Source organism: Mus pahari, chromosome 18 (assembly GCF_900095145.1).
Source record: "Mus pahari chromosome 18, PAHARI_EIJ_v1.1, whole genome shotgun sequence".
Classification (NCBI taxonomy): Eukaryota; Metazoa; Chordata; class Mammalia; order Rodentia; family Muridae; genus Mus; species Mus pahari.
The window spans coordinates 14,965,925-14,977,751 of NC_034607.1; the positions used below are offsets into that span (position 1 = coordinate 14,965,925).

Here is an 11,827-nt window from a genome sequence, read left to right on the forward strand (position 1 = left end):
AAATTCTGGATGAATGATACAGGTCTCCAGACCTGGTGGCATGGATTTGCCACCTTAGCCACTTGGAAGGGTGAGGCGGAGAGTGAGCAGGGCTCCAGGGGTGGGAACAGCTTGTCCAATGACACAAAGGTCCCCAGGTATTTCTGGGAAAGGGAATACTTGAGTCTGGGGACACAGTGTCAATAAGGTTCAACCTGCACTCTGTGGAGGTGAGGCTGGGAATCAGGAGGTAAGGGGGGTGGAGGGCTCACAGCAAACACACTCCATGCAGGACAACACCATTGACTTCCTGGAGTATGTGGCAGCCCTGAACCTCGTGCTGAGGGGCACCCTGGAACACAAGCTCAAGTGGACCTTCAAGATCTATGACAAGGACCGCAACGGTTGCATCGACCGCCTGGAGCTCCTGGACATTGTGGAGGTCAGTGTCTGTCTGTGGGCTGCTACCCCATCCCATCCCATCCGCTTCTCATTCCTGGGGTTCTGCCTGAAGGTGACCTGCTCAACAGGGAGCCGCCTGGCACCGGCTTGGGAGACACCTGTGGTGTGTTCTCTATGGCCATCAAGAAGGTTCGGCTAGCTGGTCAGTGGTGGCGCATGCCTTTAATCCCAGCACTCGGGAGGCAGAGGCAGGGGGATCTCTGTGAGTTCAAGGCCACCCTGATCTACAAAGCAAGTTCCAGGTCAGCCAGAGGTGTTACACAGAAAAACCATGTCTCAAAGAACCAAAACCAAACAAAACAGAAAACAACAACAACAACAACAATAATAATAATAATAATAGGCGTTAATTTGAGAAAGGAAACTAAGAAAACCCAGGCAGCCACCCTTTGATTCCTCCAAGTGGACTGGGCCCTCCCACATCCATCATTAAGTTAAGAAAATGCCAAATAACTTGCCTACCGGAAGCATTTTCCCAAATGAGGTTCTCCCTCCCTGGTTGACTCTAGCTAGTCAAATGAACCAGCACATCTGGGTGCTATGTCACTAAGATGCTCAGCCCAGAGGCCAGTGCTGGGTGGTGGCACTAAGGGACACAGGTCCCTGAGAGTCTGTCAGAGGAACTCAGCTCTTTTTCTCTGGCAGGCGATTTACAAGCTGAAGAAAGCCTGCCGTGTGGAGCCGGATCTGGAACACCAGGGCCAGCTGCTCACGCCTGAGGAGGTCGTGGACAGGATCTTCCTCCTGGTGGACGAGAATGGAGACGGTAAGAGAGATGCAGTGTGCTGGAAAACTTCCCTGTCTGTGTGTATGCCTCCCAAAAGCCCCCCACCCCAACCACCATGTCCCTGCTACTCTCTGTGAACTGGCTGGAGAAGGGTGGCATGAAATATCAAGGGAGCCAAAAACACCCAAGCAGACATTTGTAGGGGGTTAGAGCAGTTCCGAGAATGGCTGGTGAAGGCTGGGCGTGCAAATAAAACTAATTCTTCTTCATTTTGTTCTATGTTCATGGGCAGTTTTGGCCCGCACATATGTCTGTGCGGCAAGTGTGTGCCACGCCCACAGAGGCCAGAAAAGGGTCTCAGATCCCCTGAAACTGGAGTTACAGTTGGGAGCCACCATGTGGGTGCTGGGATTTGAACCTGGGTCCTTGGCAAGAGCAGCCAGTGCTTTTAACCCCTGAGCCATCTCTTCCAACCCAAATAGGTTGTTTGTTTTTTTTTAAAAAAAAAAAAAAAAAAAAAAAGATAAAAAGGGACCTGAGATGTGGTTCTGTGGATAAAGGTACTTGTTACCAAACCTAATGGCCATGCATTAAAATCCATGGTACTCAAGTGATTGAAGGAGAGAAGCCAACCACTGCAGGTCACACACACACACACACACACACACACTTGTGAGTGGCAAGAGGCTCCTTTAGAGAACTAACAAGCTGCATAGAATCCCAGGCTGCAGTCCAGTTTGTAGGCGAGGAGGCCTCCGCATAGACCTGTCCTCTGCCTCATGGCCGTCTCTCCCACCCTCGCCCAGGCCAGTTGTCTCTGACGGAGTTCATTGAGGGCGCCCGTCGCGATAAGTGGGTGATGAAGATGCTTCAGATGGATGTCAACCCGGGTGGCTGGATCACGCAGCAGAGGCGGAGAAGCGCCATGTTCTGAGAGCCCAGGGACTCTACGGGGGCCCACATTCCCCTCCAAGACTCCTCCAGGGTCCCCAGGGTTTTACAACGTAGCAGGAGGCCCCTGGCCTTGTTGGCTGAAGCCTGTTCCGGGTTGGTGTGGACTCCCGCAAGGGACCAAGCAATGGCTGCTGGATCTGAAGCAGGGGTTCACCAATCTTCAGGATTCACTAGCATGGTAGGGGTCTGATGTTACTCTGTTCCACGGCTGTTCCTGGAAGAACTGGGTTTTAACTGGGAGATCCTACTAAACTTCAGCGAATCTCAGAGGAAATGGGGCCGGCGAGGGGTAGAGCAAAGGCTGGTAGAACATAGTTTGGAAAGAAAGCAGGGATGGGGAAGGATCATAATGACCCAGTCCAGCCAACCTGAGCACCGGCTGGGGAGGACTCTCCCCAGGGCGTCCTCAGCAAGGATGACAAAGGAGAAGGCTACCTCCATGATCTTCTGCCCTTAGAGACCTGGCGGGCTTATGGGGGATGTTTCAGGTCTCCTTGGTGCTGCTCCCCAGTTCCTTCTCCTCCTCCTCTCTCTAGTGTGAGCCTGCTACCATTTCCATGCCTCCTTAAGGACGGAGACGTCTTCTCTGCATCTCTGGGGGTAACCTGGCATTTGAGTTCCAGGCCAGACTTGGCCTCCGACAGCTGTTGGACTCTCTAACCTCCTTTGGGTCGACTAGGTGGCTGTTAGGTTACCACATAAGCGTCCTTCATGCACCCCATATAGAAGCTAGGCTACCACAGAACCTCTCTGCCTTTCTCTGCCTCTTTCCATCTGTGCAGCTATGGAAGGCACCTCCGAGGACAGGAAGTAGGACCAGTGTCACACTTAGCAATTCTAGCTGGAGCCTGGTGGATTATTGGTGTGACCTTGAATAGATAGAGATTTCACATTAAAATACAGTCAACCAACTTATTGTCCTGGAGGTGAAGTTTGTTTGCTTGTTTGAGCAAGGCCCCACACTGTAGCTCAGGCTAGCCTGGAGTTCACTGTATAGCCCAGGCTAGCAGAACTCCTGCCTTGGGCTCCGGAGCCCTGACATCATAAGTGTGAGCCCAGGTTTTTGTGCACGGGAGAAGGGCTATTTGTTTTCATGTTGTGGGACAACTGAGACAGTTTCAGAAGCCCAGGTCAGCTTGAAACCCATGGCAATCCTCCTGCCTCAGCTCCCTGAGTGCTGAGTGTGCAACTGTGTCCAGCGCCTGGGTGCTTGTATAACATATGTGTACCACTGTGCCCAGCGTGAACTTAAAGTGTGTTTTGCTTTGTTTATTTTTTTTTGGTTGCTTTGTTTATTTTTATTTCATGTGTATGGGTGGGTTTTTTTTCCTGCATATGTCTATGCACCATGTGTGTGTGCACTGTCCACCAAGGCCAGTTCTGTGGCACTGGAGTTACAGATGTTTATGAACTACCATGTGGGTGCTGGGAATCAAGCCCAGGTCCTCTGCTTACCTCTTAAACGCTGAGCTGTCTCTCAGCCTTTTGGAGTTTTGTAGTTTGTGGTATGCTGCTATAAAGTTCTCGTAACAAATAGCTTAGGGGCTGGCCAGCCACCAGGATGGCAGGATGGCTCAGCGGGTAAGAGCACTGACTGATCTTCCGAAGGTCCTGAGTTCAAATCCCAGCAACCACATGGTGGTTCACAACCACCTGTAATGAGATCTGATGCCCTCTTCTGGCATCAGACACCTACAGTGTACTTATGTATAATAATAAATAAATATTTGGGGCGGAGCGAGTGGAGTTGACCGGAGCCAGCAGGGTTGACCAGAGCAAGCAGAGATCCTAAAAACTCAATTCAACCACATGAAGGCTCACAACCATCTGCACAGCTACAACGTACTCACATACATAAAACAAATAAATAAATCTTTAAAAAAGAAAAAGATCTAGCTTAGGTGAAAATGGTCCGTGTAAAATATGAATATATACCAGGCAGGAAAACGATGTGTTCCTGAAATCATGGAGGTACATGGGCCAGGCTGGAAAATGCCTCATCTAACACTAGCACACAGTAGGTGCTCAATAAATGATGGCTCTTCACTCCAGGGTCAGGACAGCGTGTGAGTGCCAGAGGCTGTGGCAGCAGATGCCAGGTTCCATCAGAGGCCAGGGCTCTATCAGAGCTTCCACATCTGCAAGGTCATGGCCTGGGGAAGTAGAGCAGGGAGCAAGACAAGATGATGGGAGGGGCCAGACAGGAACTAGCGGGAAGCACCAACACCATCATCCTTCAAGTTCCCTAGAGGATTAGGGACCATCCTTCTGTCCTGGGCTCAACTGATACTGTCCCTCCACCCAGAACTATGAACCCAAAGAAAAAAAGCTGAGACTCTTGAGTTCAGGAGGTTCTATGTAATGTTAAGACAAGAACAGAACAACCACTCCAGGCACCGCACGGGGCCAGCCCTCAGCATGCAGAAGCCACAGGGTGAGGCTCAACCCACAGCCTCCCCTGCTGCCAGGTCGCCAGCGCCTGCCTCCTCGTGTTCACCATTCTGGAGTCTGCGCACGATACGGGTCAAGTCCAGGCTTCGGGTCAGCGTGTCCAGGAGCATCTGGTCCTTCTGCACCCCTTCCATAAACTCCTCCAGAGACAGTTCCCCTGGGATGGAGAGAAAGAGATTCGCAGGATGAGGTCTCAGGAGTCCAGGGCTCAGAGCTGGATGCAAAGGGCAGGGACAAAGCCAGCGCTGGGGCAGCGGTAAAGGATCCAGAACCCAAAGTGTGGTGCAGGGATTCCCCCAAATCCAGGTCTGCATCCAGAGCAGAAGTGGGTAGAAGAGGTCCTCCTCTCTTCCCCCTCTTCAGGAATGACTGCTACCTCTGCTCACCCCTCCCCTGGAGAGCTCCGCCCCTCCTCGGCCCCCTCACCATCCCCGTTGATGTCGATCTTGGCAAACACGGTATCTGTGAATTCCTCGGCGCTCATGGATGAGTCACTCCAGGGATTAATGGTTCGGATGGCCTGGGAACACAATCAGGCAGAAGTGAGGAGATCCTTCCCAGTGGTGGGGGTGGGAGTGGGAGCAGAGCGAGCTTGTCAGAACCCCAGAACGGTTCAGAGTGGAAATCAAGGTTAGGGCTTCAGGCACTTGGGACACCGAGGTAGGATTGCCTCACATTCGAGGCCAGTATGGGCCAAGGAGTTGTGAATTAGTCTAAGTTAAAATCGGAAAAAAAAAAAAAAAAAAAAAAAAGCCAGGTGGTGGCGGTACATGCCTTTAATCCCAGTACTTGGGAGGCAGAAGCAAGTGGATTTCTGAGTTCGAGGCCAGCCTGGTCTACAGAGTGAGTTCCAGGACAGCCAGGGCTACACAGAGAAACCCTGTCTCGAAAAAAACAAAAAAAAAAAAAAAAAAAAATCCCTGCCCCTCTGGGAGGGGAGGCAGAGGCACAGACAGCCAGGTTTTTGTGCGTTCCAGGCCTTCCTGGTCTATCTAGTGGGCCACCATCTCAAAAAACAGATGCTGAGGAGATAGTGGTAAAAGTGCTTGCTATGCAGGTAAAAACCAAGGCGTAGTCCCGCCCCTGAAGCTTGACCTGCTCTCCTGGCCTCACACATGCGTAAGCCCCCTCACTACACACACACACACACACACACACACACACACATACGCGCGCGCGCAGCAGAGCTTTAGCAATACCTTAGCACCCAATGAAGAAACTGAGTCCCAAGGAACAGTGACACAGCCCAGACCATGCAGTTAATGGGTTAGAGCTGTCATCCCTCCATCCCAAATCCCATCCCTATTCTGGGGCTGCAGTTTCTATCCTGGGATTGTCAGCCTGGACACTCACTCTTGGCCCAGCCCGCTGCACCTGGAGTTACCCGGATGATGGTGAGCAGCTCATCCCTGTCTATGCACCCGTTGCCGTCGACGTCGTAGAGCTTGAAATACCAGCGCAACTTCTGTTCCACTTTGCCCTTGAGGACCAGGCTGAGGGCGGCCACGTACTCCATGAAGTCAATGTAGCCATCCTGGGAGAGGGGCGAGGGGCAAGGGGCGAGGCAGGGTAAGCACACCAGGGTTCCGCCCACCCTACTCAGAGCCCCGCCCCCTTCAGCCAGAATCCCGCCCCCAAGGCCTCTACCCAATTCTTCCCACCCCCACCGCCGCCTCCACACCCCTCACGACTGAAGCCAGAAGCAGAAGGGAGCAGAAGCCAGTCTGCTCTGCGGTGCTCAGCCCAAAGGGGTAGCACGAATATCTGTCTTTCTGGACACTTCAACAGGGCCCGCCTCGCATCTTCCTCAAAGCTGCCAATCAAGTCTGTTAGGACCGCCCCCACTGCTTCCCTTTGATTCTCAAACAGGGATCGTTCCCATTCATAGCTTGAGCAAGTGGAAGAAGGAAGAAAGCAAGCCAGGGCTGGAGGCTTGACTCCAGAGAGCTCTTGCAGTGCTGGCCTGGCAGGTAGGGGCAAGAGACCCATATAAAGGCTCTTTCCTCTTGGCTTCAAGCTCCACTGAGCTCCATTGTGTGCCGACTGTGAGAACTCCACGGAACAGTCGCCTTGTCCTGACAGAAACGCAGTGATGGAGGAGCGGGTTTCAATCTTGCCTCCTCGATCCTCCTCTGAGTTCTAGGATATGGGACCCAGGACTTAGCATGTCCCTTCTACAACACTCGACTTCCTCATCTGAAAATGGCAGTGGTGCCGGCTGTCAGAACTGCTTTTGGTGAACCGAGTCCCTGTAGCTTGAACACCCAGCACAGGCAGAGCGCAGTAAGGCCGTGAATCCCGTTACCCGCTGTTTGATTTGGTTGGTTGGTTGGTTTGGGGTTTGGGGTCTGGTTTTATTTCGAAGACAGGGTTCCTCTGTACAGCCCCGGCTGCCCTGGAACTAGCACTGTGGACCAAACCTCAGAGGTTCACCTGCTTCTGCCTCAAGTGCTAGAGTCACACACCTTTGGGTATGCCCCGCTTTACGCAGCTGTTGTTTACTTTCTTTAAAAAAGTGATTTCTGTTTATGTGTATATGTCTGTATAAATGTGTGTCATATATGTGTGCATGCTCTCAAGAGGCCAGAAGAGAAAGTCGCCTCCCTGGAGACAGTTATAGATGGCGGTGAGCAGCCTGGCATGGGTGATGGAGCCAAACTCTAGTCGCTCCAGCCCGCTGAATGTTTTTAAAATGAGGAGTTATATCACTGTAATTTCTTAATGACTACGAAGAAACAGCGAAAAAGTCGAAAGACCGAAGTCCCCTCTTGGAAAGGACCCAAGCTGGGACAAGTCGTTGGGCCTCTCCAAGCCCCCACCCCCACCTTTTCCTTGGCTGAGACTCAAAGGACAATATGAACTTTCAAGATTGTGGCTTGGGGGCTGGTGAGATGGTTCATAGGGTAAGAGCACCCGACTGCTCTTCTGAAGGTCCTGAGTTCAAATCCCAACAACCACANGGTGGCTCACAACCATCTGTAAGGAGATCTGATGCCCTCTTCTGGAGTGTCTGAAGATAGCTGCAGTGTACTTACATTAAGTACCCATAATATCTGGCATTGGAAAGTAAGAAATTAAATGAATGAATGTTTACATTTAAAATGAATTAATAAATTATAAAAATGATTTAATTTTTATGTTTGCCTGTGTGCATATCTGTGTACTACCTGCTTTCATTGCCCAAGGGGGAGTGGGAGGTTGTTAGCCACCATAAAGATGCTGGGAATAGACCCCAAGACTTCTACAAGGGCTCTTTACCGCTGAGCCGACTTTCCAAAAATTAAATTTAAAAAATGGAAACTGAGGGCTGGAGAGATGGCTCAGTGGATAAGAACACTGACTGCTCTTCCAGAGGTCCTGAGTTCAATTCCCAGCAACCACATGGTGGCTCACAACCATCTGTAATGGGAATCTGATGTCCTTTTCTGGGGTGTCTGAAGACAGCTACAATGTATTCACATACATAAAATAAATAAATCTTTTTTTTTTAAATGGAAACTGAGCCAGGTGGCAGGGACACACACCTTCCATCCCAGCACTTGGGAGGCAGAGACAGGAGGATCTCCAGGTTACAGAGTGGGTTCCAGGATGGCCAGGGTTACACAGAGAGAGACATCCTCACTTGAAAAAAACCAAAAAGAAAAGAAAATGGGGAGGGAACTGCAGCCAGGAAAGGCAGAGGCAGGGCCAGACTCAGTTTGCCCAGTAAACTTGAACCGGGTGACCAGCGCATGTGCTGGCGAGAAGGCTTGAGCAGAGATCTGTAACAAGGAACAGAAGCCAGCATGTCTAGAGAATTCTAGCAGCACAAAGACTCGGGAATGATGTAGGTTCCTGAGGAGGCCGAGCTGGGTAGAAAAGAAGCTGACTGGCAGTTCTGTTTGTTTAGGGGTTCTGGGAATGAGGATGGGGGTCTCATGCATCAAAGGCTAGCAGGCAACGGTGTAGCTGAGAATGAACTTGACCTTCTTCCTGCCTCTACTTCCCGCATGCTGTGATTACTGCGCACAGCACCACACCCAGCTCCTAACTTTGGAAAGAGAGGATTGAATTCCAGACAATACTTGTGACAGAAACTGAAGAGATGGCACCCACGTGACAAGGGTTAGGTAATGGTAGAGGAGTTGCACCGTGGCTGACTTGAAGGAATCTTCCCACAGACTTGTCTTGACCTCAAAGGCTTCCCTTAACAGGAGACAAGACGCTCCAGTGTGTTGTGGGTAGGTGCTGGGATCCCTCCCAACCTGGCCGGGAGGAGCACTGCTTCCCCAGAGCACTTCTGGAGGACCACTGCTTCCCCAGAGCACTTTGGGAGGACCACTGCTTCCCCGGAGCACTTTGGGAGGACCACTGCTTCCCCTGAGCACTTGGGAGGACCACTGCTTCCCTTGAGCACTTTGGGAGGACCACTGCTTCCCCTGAGCACTTGGGAGGACCACTGCTTCCCTTGAGCACTTGGGAGGACCACTGCTTCCCCTAAGCACTTGGGAGGATCACTGCTTCCCCGGAGCACTTTGGGAGGATCATTCCTTCCCCGGAGCACTTCAGGAAGATCACTTCTTCCAGAGCACTTTGGGGTGTCCACCCTCATGACTCCTTCACCTTACCACCCTATCTCCGGCTCTCTGGCCCTCCCCTTCAGAAGAGCCCTTGGAGCCCGGACCATGCCCTTGGGCTGGTCCTTTAGCTCCCGTAATCCGATTGGGCCTCTTAACTCATGTATTAGTGAGTTTTAAATAGCCACACAGGGATCTTGGTGTTCCCTAGAAGCACCGACCACAGTGGTGTTCTTGAGGGGAGGGGCACCCCCTGCCACAATGGACACATGGCCCTATATTGCTGATAGAACCCGTGTCCCAGTGAGGGGCCAGCCCAGCTGAGAATCAGCAGACAGAGCACAAGGTGAGGAAGCAGGTGCGTGGCTTTGGATTCCACCATCTTTATACTTGATTGTTCTAGATAAATGACGGCTTTACAGATGAGTTCCGATAAATCAATCAATCTCTCTCTCTCTCTCTCTCTCTCTCTCTCTCTCTCCCTCTCCCTCTCCCTCTCCCTCTCCCTCTCCCTCTCTTCCTCCCTCCTTTCTTCCCTCTGACTCCATCCAAGGAAAATCTAGGGGTTTTTGCACAAGCATCCCACCCACCCAGCACCAACGCCTTGGGGTGCTCATTGGCCATCTTGGAAGCACTCACGCCTGTCTTGGAGGCTGCTGAGCCTCATGGCAGATAGACAGGAAACATCTTGCATTCAGCCTATGACCTCTGGTTTTCCCCCTGTGAAGTGGGTCTCAGTTTGCCGAACCCCCAGGGCCTAAAGCTGAGAAGCCATGGAATCAAATCTCCAAGCCCACCTTCCAAATGAACAAGGCACTGGAAAAACCAACCGGCTCAAGCTAAAGCCGGGCTTGTATTCCCAGCAACTAGGAACCTGAGGCAGGAGGATCACCATGGGTTGAAAACCAGCCTTGGCTCCACAATAAGATTCAGCCCCAAAACAATGGGAACAGGAAGTAACTGTTGGACGGGCAATTCTTTTCTCTTGTTCCCTCCACCTCACCCCTAGGCTGCTCCGGCTTCTTGGGGTATCCCGCAAGAACCACGACCTTCCCATTCCTCCCATCCTCTGCCCACCTTGTTGAAGTCAAAGGTCTCAAACATCTGTTCCACATACTGGCTGGCTGAGGGGCTCAGGTTCTTGAGACCAAAGAACTGGCGGAATTCATAGAGGGTGAGCTGGCCAGACGGGCACTCCGTCATGAATTTCTTGTACCACTGATGGCACTCGGTGCTGCTCAGCTCTTCCACCGTCTTGCCCTCCATGACGTTGCCCATGGTCCAGGCTCTCACGAGAGACGGATGCCCTAGATGGACAGGTAGGTCTTATTTTTCTAATGCCTCCTGCACAAGGAGGGGTGACTTGGCTTCGGGACCTCCCCTCTCACTGGCCTAAGTAAAGACCGCCCTGTGAGTCGGGACTAGAAAGGGAGATGAGCCCTGTAACTCACACCCAAACTAGAGATGCCTGAGGACCTGTATTAAAAGATGAGAGGATTTTTCTTGCCCAGTTTGCAGTCTGCTAATCCCTTCTTAACAGGATCTGGTGGGTGGCCGGCCAGCGGCTGCTCTGATCCCATGACCTCTGTGCCCTTTGCTTATTACTGAGCCCACCACGTTCTGCCTCTTGCCTCCAGTCCTGAACCTGATGTAATGTGCTAAGTAGATCTGGTTTCTTTCCCAGATGGAGGCCAGGCTGTGCCCTTGAATGGGCATCTGTATGCAGCTGGCCAGGTGTACATTATCCTTGGACATCCCGGAGGGATTCAATCACATGAGAGCTGCTTTGCGGGCTCAGAGTTTGGGGGCTTCCAAGACACGTCCCCTGGAGCTGGAAGGATCCCCAATAGTATATTCAATTTCTCCTGGATTGACGCGTTCCCTCCTGGAGAAGAGGATCATGAAATGCTCATGAAGCAAGATTCCCAGAACCTCTCCAGTGGTTACATACGTAGCAAGCAATGGCTGAAGGAGAGGAGACCATTGAGCCCACTTCATAGTTACTCAGGGAGCTTGAAGGATGAAGCTTTTGTGCGAGCCATCACCCAATGGTAGGGTTTTCAGTGACAAAGCTGCCCACACATGCTCCAGTAGCTGCTGAGTCCTAAACCCACTCTGCACTTTCCTGTCAGATGGGACAGCAGGGCAGACCCTGCCCACTCTCTGAAAAGAGTTTATAATGGTGTCTTAGTTAGGGTTTTACTGCTGTGAACAGACACCATGACCAATTCAAGTCTTATAAAAAAAACACAACATTTAATTGGGGATGGTTTACAGGTTCAGAGGTTCAGTCCATTATCATCAAGGTGGGAGCATGGCAGTATCCAGGCAGGCACGGCGCAGGCAGAGCTGAGAGTTCTACATCTTCATCCAAAGGCTGCTAGTGAAAGACTGACTTCCAGGCAACTAGGGTGAGGGTCTTAAGCCCACACTCACAGTGACACACCTACTCCAACCAGGTCACACCTGTTCCAACAAGGCCACACCTCCAAATGGTGCCACTCCCTGGCCCAAGAATATACAAACCATGACATTCCACTCCCTGGCCCCCATAGACTTGTTCAAACACATGAGCCTATGGGGGGGGGCATACTTAAACATAGCATAATGCAAAATGCATTTAGTCCAATTTTCAAAGTCCTCATAGTCTATAGAAGTCCCAACAATGTTAAAAGTCCAAAGTTCAAGGTCTCTTCTG

At 51.5% G+C, this 11,827-nt stretch overlaps 2 protein-coding genes across 3 annotated transcripts in view; one reads left to right on the plus strand and one right to left on the minus strand.

Moving 5' to 3' along the window:
* The window catches only part of Guca1b (guanylate cyclase activator 1B), a 7,460-nt gene extending 4,430 nt beyond the window's left edge, over window positions 1-3,030 (plus strand). Inside the window, exons 2-4 of the mRNA XM_021218146.1 lie at window positions 272-421; window positions 1,087-1,207; window positions 1,975-3,030. Coding sequence (XP_021073805.1) covers window positions 272-421; window positions 1,087-1,207; window positions 1,975-2,102 — 399 coding nt within the window. The 3' untranslated portion in view covers window positions 2,103-3,030. The remainder of the gene's footprint in view (window positions 1-271; window positions 422-1,086; window positions 1,208-1,974) is intronic.
* A 1,434-nt stretch (window positions 3,031-4,464) lies between these two features.
* The window catches only part of Guca1a (guanylate cyclase activator 1A), a 9,555-nt gene continuing 2,192 nt past the window's right edge, over window positions 4,465-11,827 (minus strand). The window contains exons 1-4 of one of the 2 annotated variants that reach the window (XM_021218410.1): window positions 10,207-10,598; window positions 5,958-6,107; window positions 5,000-5,093; window positions 4,465-4,730 (exon numbers count right to left, since the gene is read on the minus strand). In XM_021218410.1, coding sequence (XP_021074069.1) covers window positions 4,564-4,730; window positions 5,000-5,093; window positions 5,958-6,107; window positions 10,207-10,407 — 612 coding nt within the window. In that variant the 5' untranslated portion in view covers window positions 10,408-10,598 and the 3' untranslated portion in view covers window positions 4,465-4,563. Of the gene's footprint in view, window positions 4,731-4,999; window positions 5,094-5,957; window positions 6,108-10,206; window positions 10,599-11,827 lie in introns of those variants that run through there. The other variant, XM_021218411.1, reaches the window with a different exon arrangement.